Consider the following 11,950-nt stretch of genomic DNA (forward strand, 5'->3'; position numbering starts at 1 on the left):
AAGTACGGCGACTCCTGCAAGGGTGGAGGGGGCGGAGCATGGAAGCGTTTTAGAAGCACTTGCGGTGAACAATGGCGGGGCCGGACTCATCGTACTCCTGCTTGCTGATCCACATCTGCTGGAAAGTGGAGAGAGAGGCCAGGATGGAGCCGCCGATCCAGACGGAGTACTTCCTCTCAGGGGGAGCGATAATCTGGAGACGAGAACAGATTAGACACGAGGCAGGTAAGTACCTGTAGGCCCGTCTAGAGACGCACAGCAGCAGGTCGTCAAGTTTGAGAAGGTGTACACTAGAGGGCAGCAAAACTAGCTTCAGATAGATTTATACAGTGGTGCCAAATGCCAGAGAGGAGGGTGTAAGTGGCACCGTTACAGTGCAACACTGCACAAGTTTACAGCTCAAGAGATCCAAGTAACAAACCTTAATTTTCATGGTGGGCGGGGCCAGGGCAGTGATCTCTTTCTGCATGCGGTCGGCGATGCCGGGGTACATGGTGGTGCCACCGGACAGCACAGTGTTGGCGTACAGGTCCTTACGGATGTCCACGTCACACTTCATGATGCTGTTGTAGGTCGTCTCGTGGATACCAGCCGACTCCATACCTGAATGAAGTTTTAGTGCAGAAGTGAGAGACCTGATGCACCAAGGCTTCAGCCCCTTTCAGGAAAATTCAAACTCCAACGGTCGTCTCTGGAGGGTAACTGATGATTTACAAACCAAGGAACGAAGGCTGGAAGAGCGCCTCGGGACAGCGGAACCGCTCATTGCCGATGGTGATGACTTGTCCATCAGGAAGCTCGTAGCTCTTTTCCAGGGAGGAAGAGGAAGCTGCTGTCTGCATCTCCTGCTCAAAGTCCAGAGCCACGTAACAGAGCTTCTCCTTGATGTCACGCACGATCTCACGCTCGGCTGGAGGTCAGAGTTGACAGTTAAATGGACACTTAGACGGACGTGCGCATCATGGTTTGTAACTGCAGTAGCTGCAGATTATGGCTTTACAGCAGCATGCTTGAAGGTAAAACTGCACACATACCAGTGGTGGTGAAGCTGTAGCCTCGCTCGGTCAGGATCTTCATCAGGTAGTCTGTCAGATCTCTGCCGGCCAGATCCAGACGGAGGATGGCGTGAGGCAGAGCGTAGCCCTCGTAGATGGGCACAGTGTGGCTGACACCGTCACCAGAGTCCATCACAATACCTGCAGGACACAACACTCAGGTCACTCTGGAGCCACTGAGCTTTGTGCTTCCTCTAATGGTCACTAGCTGCTGCTCTGAGCAGAGCCAGAGAATACTCAGAGAAGCAGCTCCAACCCCCAACTGAAGAAACGAGCCCCAAGCTAAACAAGGAAGTTTATCTGAAGCAGGACTCTGCACAGCAAGATCCTGAAACGCTGGAGACCCACCTGTGGTACGACCAGAAGCATACAGCGACAGCACGGCCTGGATGGCCACGTACATGGCAGGAGTGTTGAAGGTCTCGAACATGATCTGCACCAGAGAAAGACTTTAATGTACAAGTGCTATAATTACACCATTAGCCTGGAAATTAACTTCTTTTCTACAAGTGCAAACTGCATCCAGGCTAGAAAACCTTCACAGGATCAACAGGTTCAGCGTATCAGCTGCTTTAATCAGAGATGGTCCTTCACACACCTGCGTCATCTTCTCCCTGTTGGCTTTGGGGTTGAGAGGAGCCTCAGTCAGCAGCACTGGATGCTCCTCAGGAGCAACACGGAGCTCATTGTAGAAGGTGTGATGCCAGATCTGCACGACAGAGGCAGCTTGCAGGTTAAGTACAAGTGTGATTAAATCAGAAGGTATTCAGTGAACTCTGATTCTCAGGTGATGAAATCAAAGTGGAAAATGGCATCTTTCAGAAGCAAGACAAGAGCAAACCAAACAAATAACCCCCCCACAAAAAAAATAAAACCAGTTTAGATTGTTGTGGTTTTCTGTTTAAACTGGTCAGATTTCATTCAGGGGTTTAACCTCCTGAGACCCAAACTCTTCCACAACAGGCATTTTTAATTTCTCTTTGATATTTGGACATATTGGGGCCCCGATGAATGTGAAAACAAAGAATTGTTGTTTCTAAGAAAAATGAGCCACATGAGGAAACATTTTGACAGAACAGTAGCAGTATAATGTCCTCATAACTGGATATCAGGCTGAAATTGAGTATTTTGGTCTAAATAACCCAAAATGTGATGTCCACATATGGACGCCATGTCCTAGGAGGTTAAAGAAAACCTGTAGTGAGAGATGTCAGCTTTGATAAAGTCCTTCACCTTCTCCATGTCGTCCCAGTTTGTGACGATGCCGTGCTCGATGGGGTACTTCAGGGTCAGGATGCCTCTCTTGCTCTGAGCCTCGTCTCCCACATAGCTGTCCTTCTGTCCCATTCCCACCATCACACCCTGCAGACACAGTTGCATGCGTCAGGCTCATGTGCAGGGCTGCAGTCAAATTCCTGAGAGTGACGTTCGTACCTGGTGCCTCGGGCGACCGACGATAGAGGGGAAGACCGCACGAGGGGCGTCGTCTCCAGCGAAACCCGCTTTGCACATACCGGAGCCATTATCAACAACGAGGGCAGAGATTTCTTCATCCATGTCTGAAAGAACAGTCACATAATCAGAGGGTAAATCTCTTAAAGTAAATACTTTAATTCTGTTCTGCAGTGTTAGTGACTGGCTGCTCCCGTATGGGAACGATGCCACCTCATCCCACAGTCCAGCCAATGATGCGATTCACATTCAAGCCACGTTAATGACAAAGGGTACAACCACTGGAGATGTGAGCAGGACAGACAGAAAGTCTGGACTTTATACCAGTTTTTATAAAAGGTTGATAAAAATATCTGCAATGTTTGTTTTTCGAATACTGTCGTCGTTTATATTTACTGCAGGAAGAAACAGTAAAAACAGCATTTTATAAGGAAAACACTCTCCGCCTGTGAGCAAACCCAGCCTTTCCTATTGGTGGGAAAATGTACTATGGGGTCCAATCAAAAAAAAAATTATATGGGAACATGGCATTTATTGTTGTGGCACAAAATTAGTGTTGTATCAAATTTGATGCAGAACAGCTGATTGTTCTTTAAATAGTTTGAAATGTTTATTTTTTTTTTTTAAAAAAGCCTTGGCTGCATTTTTAGGTAAACAGCTGCAAAAAAAAAAACTTTGTTTGCAAAACTCAGTAACTTTTTTGAAGTAGTAACTAAATAATTGCCCAACATTTGTTATTATTTACTGCATTTCAGTTACAGCACTCTACTTATGACTCATAGTCATAGTTCAAGACTGAGATCAAAATATAAATAAAAAAGTTGTTTGTAAAATTGGAGTTAAAGTTATTTTTACTTCCAATAGTGTTAACATCCTACAGGTCGTGAACAAGATTTTTTAAAACTTTCATTGTAAGTGGGCTAAAGCAGTTAATTAAAAGTAGTCTAACATAAATGCTGTAATTTGATTACTTTAATAAACCATGTAACTTGGATGATTCGATGCTGGCGTGACCACAGTGCACACGTCTGCTGTCGCTCAGTAATCCAGGGACCCTCAGGGAGTTTGTGTGTTCGCTCAGACACATGAAACATTAGAGGGAACATTGATGGTGGGTGTGGCTTCTGGCTAAACTGAGTTGTTTTGTCACATTTTTCAGTCGAGAACATTTCAACAAGTTCAGACAGAACAAACTCTTCTGCTCTGCAAACCCAGATTCTCATCTGGCTCAGTCCATTAGGAACAACGTTTGTAGTTTCTATGCACGTGTCCAGGTCACACTAACAGTCACGCATGTTTTTAAGTTGGCTGAACAGAAAACTACAGCAGCAGGTCGGATTATGTAAGAGTTAGAAACAGGAAGCACAGAGGAGCAGCCCTTCCCTCGGGTCATCATTCACTGCAGATGGATTTTGACACAGTTTTTAAACTTGAATAAATCTCATGCAGTCATGAACATTAAAGAAATCACCACATTTTTCACTTTAAGTTTCAGAAGAAACATGAGCTGCACGTTTTACAAAACAGTGAGATGTTAGCTGCCTTTGGCATTTTTTCCCTTTAACATCAGTTTGTTGTATATTTCCTCCAGTTTTACTTAAAGATCTCAGCATCAATTCAGCTTTTATCGTGCAGGCTGGTTTCAACCAGCATCCTCCGGCCTCACGGAGGCTTTCCTCCGGCCTCTGTGAGCTCAGTCAGATCAGAGTTAGCGGTTTGAGAACCAGTTTGTTCTTTAGCGCCTCTCTAATGAAACCGCAGCTCAGAGTAACATCGTGTTTCAGCTGCGACAGCTTTAACTTTAAATCTGAGCTCTTTAATTAAACCGAGCTTCAGCGTCATTGTTCCACTCTGACCTCCGAACTACATGAGAAACTGTACTCTTAGTGTTACCTGTGCAGGTGAGTCAGGCGCGTCTGTGGTGAAGTCTCGCGGATGCTTCTCTGGCCCAGCTGTGCGGTTACTGCAGCAACATTAGCGCGAGCGCACCGGTTTTATCCGCGCTCGCGGGACAGCTGGCGTTTCCCATAAAAGGTAACGTTCTGACAGCCGCGCTCTAATTGGTCCAGGTGACCAGGACCTCGCAGGTGCTCTCAGCTGGCGCGCTGATTGGCTGTAGGAGGCATCCGTCAAAGGGGAGGGGCCAGCACCAGAGACGGAATCCTGATTTCTCCTCCGCCACAAAAATCCTGCAAAGGTTTTAATCTAATATGGAGTCCGCCTGAGAACGAGGACGCTGATTGGCCAGGAGCACCGGAAGTACGCTCTGGATTAAATGTAGTTTATTCTCTGCGCTGATGAATATTAAAGAAATCCCTAGTAAACCAAAAACAGCTGAGTATACATCACACAAATCACCCAGGAGGTCAAACAGGAGGAAATAATAATACAAAAAAACTTTATTTATTTATTCAAGTTCAAATGTTTGGTCACATGATTGCAATCAGGAACCACTGACTTGGAAAACTGTGACTGGAGTGAAGCGAGAGCATGAGGGGTGAAAGCAAACATCCCTTCATCCTTCTCCTCTCTGAGACAGAAACGTGAAAGAAACAGTTTAGTAGTTGTAGCTGCTCATGAAACAAAACTCCAGGGAACTGTCGAGGAACTCGGTGTGACTTTGTGGCTCTGCAGAGCTGCTCTCGGCCTGATGATCCACAGGTCTGTGCAGGTACAGATAAACGCTCACCTGAGGCAAGAATAAGTGTTGGCGTCCTGTTCCTGCCTCTGTGAGCCGGACTGACACAGAGAGAAACACTCAGACACACTCAGGTCATGGTCTGAACGCAGTTTTCCTCTTCTAACACACAGAAGGTCTTTCCAAACTCAAGGTTAGTATTTTAACATTCATGGGAAAAAACAGAGTTTCACAAGCCTGTGAGCTGAGTCAGATCACTGTGGGTGTGGAATTAATCTGACTCTAACGATCAGTGGCTGTTCTGGGATGTCGGCTGTGCAGCATCTGAGGTTTATAAGCTGTGAACAAATATTTAGTGACCTGAGCTTCATGAAATCACCGAGGTTCCCTCAGAGACAGAACACCTGCACAAACATCTGTAATCAGATATTTGAAATCTACGTTGGATGATACAAATAAGCTGTTTCCAGCTCAGCGTTTTCTGCTGCACGCTGGACTCTATCAGATGACTCCAGGACATGCAGATTTTTATCACACAGCAGTTGGTGTCACTCCATGCTGGCTATGAATCCCTGCGGCGGCACGTTTCTGTAATCGTGCTTCTGTGATGTTGTTTTGTGCAGGAGCACATGGAGCGACCGGCCGGGTCCCTGCAGACTGCAAGAATCATTTACTGCAGTAAGCAAACATAACAGCAAATTAAAAACCACAACAATCTGTATTTCTTCTCAAAGCATCATTTGTTATTGACTATGTAAAAAAAATATTACATATTCATAATGTAAATAAACTCCTGAGGGCGTCCTGCTCCTGCCTGACCCACCTCTGCGGCTCCTCCACCCTGTCTCTAAGAAAGAGACGGACACGGGACACAAGAAGCTCATTTCTGTTGTTTGTATCCATGATTCACTCCACAGAGGTCAGAACCACAGGTGAGAGTAAACCTGTGGGGTTGACCTACAACTGATCAGCTTCAGGGTCAGCGCTGTCTTCACCACAACACACCTGTGCAGCATCCACTCCTCCCCTCAATCATGAGGACGACCTCGAGACACTGGAGAAACTCTTCCACTTGGGGAGCCAGTTGTCCCACAGTGGCTCTGCAGCTCCGGACCTTCTCCACCTGAGACCACGGCCTCGATTAAGAGCAGCTGATCATTGGGGGTTTCTGCCTTTGATGCATGTGTACAGTCATCATGTGAGAGAGGATGAGTGGAGAGAGAATTTCATACGGATGCAGATTTCTAAAAGTTTCTGATCTGGTGTAAAAGAAAGTGAGTTTTGGTTTTGCGTTAGTTTCAGTCTGCAGCTCCGCTGGATGAGGCGGCTGTGAGTTTACAAGAACAAAGTCACGCTCGCTGTCATCGACGTCCTCTTCTGCTGCGCTTTCTTTCCCTTTGTAAATATAATGAAACTGTGCAGTGTGTTTTTTAAAAGTTATCACAGATCGAACACTTGAAAATGTTTGACTGAACATCAAAAATTTGTCAAGTTTGACAAATTTTGGTGGAAAAAAATCAAATCATAAGATCAACAAATGTGTTTTGTGCACAGTTTAAGGAATAGTCGTCTAAGATATGTATATTTTCATTCACACACTCTAACATTGTAAATGTGTTCAGCATATGAAACAAACAGAAACCTGCTGAAGCAGAAATGCTAAAAGCTGCAGTTCCTCTAACGTCCACCAGGGGCTCCAGCACAGAGTCAGTCCCTGTAGACTCCCGTGTTTAAACTTTACAGTAGAAATAAACATGTTTACATCCTGATACAAAAATGTTTTGGTCTCTGTACCTAATGTCCCCCATCATACATCATACATCTGTATGGGAGGTTTTTATTATTATTATTAACTCATTTGTTTAAATTACCTAGCTTAAAGTTGGGGGCGTGGCCTCTTTGACTGACAGGTAGGTCTGGACTTTGCTTCTTATGTTTGTGGCTTTTGGAGAATTTGAATCCAGTTTTATGACAAATGATACGATTTCTGTGCCGTTAGCTGCTGTTAACTGTTAACTGAGCCTCGAGGTGACTGTTGCTGCGACGTGCTGTCTAAATAAAACTGAACTGAAATGAAAAGTATTCACTGTTTCCTCTCTCAGCCGCAGCATGACATTTTTACATGGAAAACAAGCTGATTGGTTTCTGTTGTTACCAAATCTAAACATTTATTTGCTCGAGTTATGATCACAGAATAAAATGTGCAAAACTGAAGTCTTTGTACGTTTGACTTTTTCAGATCATCTCAGTCAGAAACAGAAATCCAGACTTCACTAGGATTATGTGACGTGATGGACTATAAATCCCACTAACACAGCTGCTGGGCTCACTCAGGTTTATCATGCTGAGTCCTTTTCTGTTTGAATGTGTGCACATTCACAGACCATCACAGTGCAGTGAAGCCGTTTTAGAGCAGCTGAGTCAGATCACTGGTTCAAAAATCAAACAAACATGGATGTGCATCACACAGAGTCATACAGCTTTCAGATGAATTTGTCCTTATCTGCAGCTTCCAGTTTCACAGCAGCACAATGAGTCAAACTGTGAAGGTGGATCTGTGACTGATGCACCGCAGCAGAATCACACTGAGTCAAAGTCAGGCCTTAACTGTGTTCACAGCCTCACATGCTCTCATTTTGTAACTAGACAAACTTTCTGTAGAAGAAAATCTTTGTTCTGATATGACACGCTGTCAGTTTCCTGGTACGGAGGTGAAACGTCTCTGCAGCTGCATCAGAGACGCTGAACTGTCAGCTGTTGTTAGTTGGTTGTAAATTCAGATTTCAGATGATTTTTCACAGAAAGGTGAAGTTTTTGTGGTTTCAGTGTTGTCTTCATGCCTCTCAGACACGTTTTAATGTTCAGCCTTCATCCTCTTCCTCTCAGTCCTCTGACTCAGTGACATGTCCGTTAGAACGACACACAGTGCTGCACCTGTGCTCTCGTGGTGCACACGGGTCAACATCTCCACTGAAGCCAGTTTATTTCTGTTTTTTTGCCTCTGTTATTTTTTTACATTTGATTTCAATCTTGATTTGTTTCTGTTTTCCTCGTGTCGTACTCATTTTCACAGTTCAGTAAAACTGCTGTTGTGTTGTGTTCATCATTTATTGTCTTTCACTGTGTGAGGAAGCACCCGCCTGTGCTCGTATCCCCTTTTTAATGCAGTCAAAACAAAGGATGAACCTTCCTGCTTCACAGTTGCTGCACATTTGTATGTTTCAGCTGCGCAGACGTGTTCCTGCTTCTGTGACGCGCCCTGAACCTGCACAGACCTGTTTGTGCGTTCAACCGCAAAATACAACAATCAAAAGGCTTCATGTATTTATTTATGTACGTGAGAAACTCTGAGACTCTTCTTGTTTTACATTTCAGGATGTGATTTACAGGATTCCTGGGTGATACCTGAGAGTCTGTCCTCCCCCCAACCCACCCCACCCCATCTGTCACTCAGTCTGTCCTTGTATGGACTTCACTACAGCTGCATCCTCCAGCTGACACACCTACTGCAGAGAGGAGGGAGGACGTTTAACAACATGTAGCGTTTCGTACTTTCACAGATTTATCTGAACGCTGCAGAAACTTTATTTAAACACATGCAGGACTCACAGCAGAGATTCAGAACTTGAGGTTCAAATATTGAAATATTTAGAGATGGAAGCAGATTTCAAAGCTTTATTGATCATTGAACACAGTTGTACACATCTGTTAACTCTGAGGTTTGCTGCTTCCTTATATGGACGTACCTGACAGCAGAGCAGCCCGACTCTGCTGTCAGGTACGTCACTGTGCAGCAACACGGGACAGAGTTTAAGTTTCACTGAGAAAATCAATGTGAAGCTGAGAGATCATCTGTGGTGAAAATCAGAAATACCTGTTTTTGTTGTTTTACACACAAACTGCCCAGAAATATTCACACACATCATTCTGACTGTAGCTAGTTTGCAGATTCAGTCACACTTAAATGAACACATCTTTTTATCACCGTGGATGTTACACCATAACCAGATCATCCAATCTCAAGAGACTGCACGAGATTTGGGGAGACCTAAAAGGAAGTGAACCACGTTGCATTAAAATAAGGGGAAACCTTGAGTTCTTCCTCCGTTACTGTTCGGATCGTGTCGCCTGGCTGCAGAGCACCGATCTGTCTGCAGGGAGGCGACGCACCGGTCTGCCTCGGCGCGCTGATTTAGATCTCCTGTTTGTCGCCCTGCAGTCAGGCAGAGCCGACATTGTCCACATTCTCCAGCTGGTTCGGGCCTGTTCAGGAAGACGGAGGCGTGTCGGCCCGTCTGTGAAACCAGGCTCCTCCCTGTCAAACTGATTAACATGGAACCACACAGAGACCAAAAAAGGCCTGAAAGCTGCAGCAGAAACTTCCTGGACTGGTCGGAAAACGCAGTCTCCCTGAGAGTCATGCGTGTTCTTCAGGAAGCCAAACTGCTTTTCATGAAACTCGGCATGCAGAGACTTGAAGATCGTTCCACACAGTGTCTGTGTGGGTGTCAGAGATGCAGCTCCGTCCTGTGCATCGAAGAGTTAGCCGTCAGGAAACCAAGACTTGCTGACTGGCACAGATTATTACTTCAGAGCTCTGATTGCAGTTAAGTCTCAAGTATTGATAAGAGTGCATCTAAAAACATTGTCAGTGAATAAGTACAGAAGATTGTTATATTCTCATTGTTTGATGTTTTTAATATTGGGAAATAGTACAAACGCACAGTTTTCTGCAAACTGAGGAGATGTCTTTGCACCAGCCATCAAAACATATTCTCATGATTTCTTCTCAAATAAAAAAAACATGAAATCAGAGACGCTGAGTACAAAGAGAAACCTGCAAACATGTTTATAGCGTTTACCTCAGCAAAGTGAAAATCAGAGTTTTGCACATGTTAGCCTGAGAAATCAGCATTCAGCATAAAACTGACGTAAGAGTTTTATGCTGAATGCTGATTATAAAAAAATTCAAATATAAAAATATTTAACAGGACGTAACTGGAAGTATTTAAATGTTTCTTTATTCAGGATTAACTGAGCATTTACACTGTGCAGCATGTGTGAGCTCAATGTGTGAAAATTCATTCAATTATTAATAAATATTTTAATTTAATGAGCGACTAACAGAGAGATTTCTGTGGGAGTTCCATGAGTGGGACGGGTCATCAGCAGATGGAGCATCTCTTTGTGGATTTCTCCATTAAAGCCTTTATTTCTTCTTTCTTCTTCTTTAAGTCCAGCAGTGAATGCAGTTTTTCTTTTTTCTCCTTGTGTTGTCTTTCAGCTCATTCTCTTTATTTCATGAGGTTTCATGCAACAGGTTGTATTTTTTGCTGCGTTACTTCTCTTTTACTTTCAGAATCTGAATGTAAAAACCTACATGCTGCCAAAAGAGAGATGCCAAAATGTGTTTCATTGTTTTAGTAACAGTGATGAAGATCTATCTTATCTTCTCTTTCTGTTGGATTTAACTCCTGTGTTTGTCCAACTTTTCTTTTTTTGCTTCTACCAGGCTTCTTCTTGTTCTTTCATTTCTTTCCTGTTCTGGATTTTCTTTTCTCTTGATTCTGACTTGATTTTTTCTCCAGACCTTCTCGTTCTCACTGCTGTCGCTTATGTTCTTCCTGCTCTCTCCTTTTCCTGTGTTCTTCGTCTCTAATTTCATGCTCTTTCTTTCTCCAGTCACACTCTTTTTGAATAATTTCCTCCAGTTCATCGAGTTGTTTCGCTCTCTTTTTTATCTCCTGTTCAGTTTCCTCTCTCTCTCTTTCAATTCTCTTTTTCATTGCTTACAATTCTTCTTTGTACTTTCTTTGAAGTTCTTCCTCCTTCCTCTTCATCTCTTCTTTCTTCTTCAGGATCTTCTGCACTTCCTTCTGTATCAGTGCCTTGGGCTCTTGGATAACATCTCACTGTTGAAGCAGCTGCCTCTATTCTCCTTCACCATGTTATCAGCCTTTGTCAGCAGCTCTCTGACTTCTGTGCGATCTGTCTGATTGTTGCTGATATCTCCCCCCACAGTTGTGTAGCAGTTTCTTCACTATCACTACAAAAACATGCAGGGTCCTTTAAAGTCTCAAATGCAAAAAAACAACAACTGAATATTTCCAAGCCTTTCTAACATGCTGGCTGGTGAACAGTGTTGGGGAGAACAGTTTACACGTACCGGCGTTATGTATTTAAAATACAAAATATGAGCGACTGATTCCGTTACAGTTACTGTTTAAAAAGCTGATGTTCAGAATACAGTTACTTTGTTGAAATAAATACACGGCGGTCCTTTTCCTGTTTCTCTATTTTTGGTAATTTCATGTCGGTGGAAACCCAAACAAAACACAAATTAAGAGGCTCTAATGTCTGTGTCTCAATCTCACAGCCCATGTCACCTCTACTTGCGACCTGCATAATGAAAAATTATTGTTCAAAAAATGATTTAATATGAAGGCAACAGGCAGAGTGATACAGGCATCGCCCTAAAGAATGTAGCCTCGTGGGCAGTGTAGCCCAGCTGTAAGTAAGCTATTAAGACTCGACTGTACACTGTGTTCGTGTTTCCTCTGAAACAATAAGTTCTGTTGGAGCCTTTCAACGCCTCTCTCTGTCTCTCGCTAGCAAAGTTGACCCAGACAACAAAGTAAAGCTAGTTTTCAGCTAAAAGCCCGATGATGATCCGGCTAGAGTACAGCTGGACAACACACAGAAAGCAAAAACAAGCACTGTACAAACAATAAATCAATTTCCGCTATTTGAAACTCTTCAAATAAGCCATTCCTCTGCAGATGATCTGTTAGCTGTTTGACAACAA

At 43.8% G+C, this 11,950-nt stretch overlaps 1 protein-coding gene across 1 annotated transcript; it reads right to left on the reverse strand.

The window, feature by feature from the left end:
• Positions 1 to 20: 20 nt before the first annotated feature.
• On the reverse strand, positions 21 to 4,497 carry LOC102215821 (actin, cytoplasmic). Its single transcript, XM_005753964.2, has 9 exons — positions 4,401 to 4,497; positions 2,490 to 2,614; positions 2,289 to 2,417; positions 1,654 to 1,764; positions 1,404 to 1,488; positions 1,035 to 1,196; positions 719 to 910; positions 422 to 603; positions 21 to 193 (listed from the first exon to the last, which is right to left on the reverse strand). Exons 2-9 carry the CDS (start codon positions 2,610 to 2,612, stop codon positions 50 to 52), a joined length of 1,128 nt encoding a protein of 375 aa, XP_005754021.1. The 5' UTR covers positions 2,613 to 2,614; positions 4,401 to 4,497; the 3' UTR covers positions 21 to 49.
• Positions 4,498 to 11,950: the final 7,453 nt, after the last annotated feature.

This window comes from Pundamilia nyererei, unplaced genomic scaffold (genome assembly GCF_000239375.1).
Source record: "Pundamilia nyererei isolate P.nyererei 1_Seehausen unplaced genomic scaffold, PunNye1.0 scaffold00488, whole genome shotgun sequence".
Classification (NCBI taxonomy): Eukaryota; Metazoa; Chordata; class Actinopteri; order Cichliformes; family Cichlidae; genus Pundamilia; species Pundamilia nyererei.

Bases quoted from the DNA above. Each gene is read 5' to 3' on its own strand.
- LOC102215821 (XM_005753964.2), bottom strand. From the start codon at position 2,612: ATGGATGAAGAAATCTCTGCCCTCGTTGTTGATAATGGCTCCGGTATG. The intron at 1,489-1,653 runs GTGTGTGAAGGA...TCTCTGGTGCAG, and splicing joins ACAGGGAGAAGATGACGCAG to ATCATGTTCGAGACCTTCAA. The intron at 1,197-1,403 runs GTGGGTCTCCAG...TGTGTCCTGCAG, and splicing joins TGCTTCTGGTCGTACCACAG to GTATTGTGATGGACTCTGGT.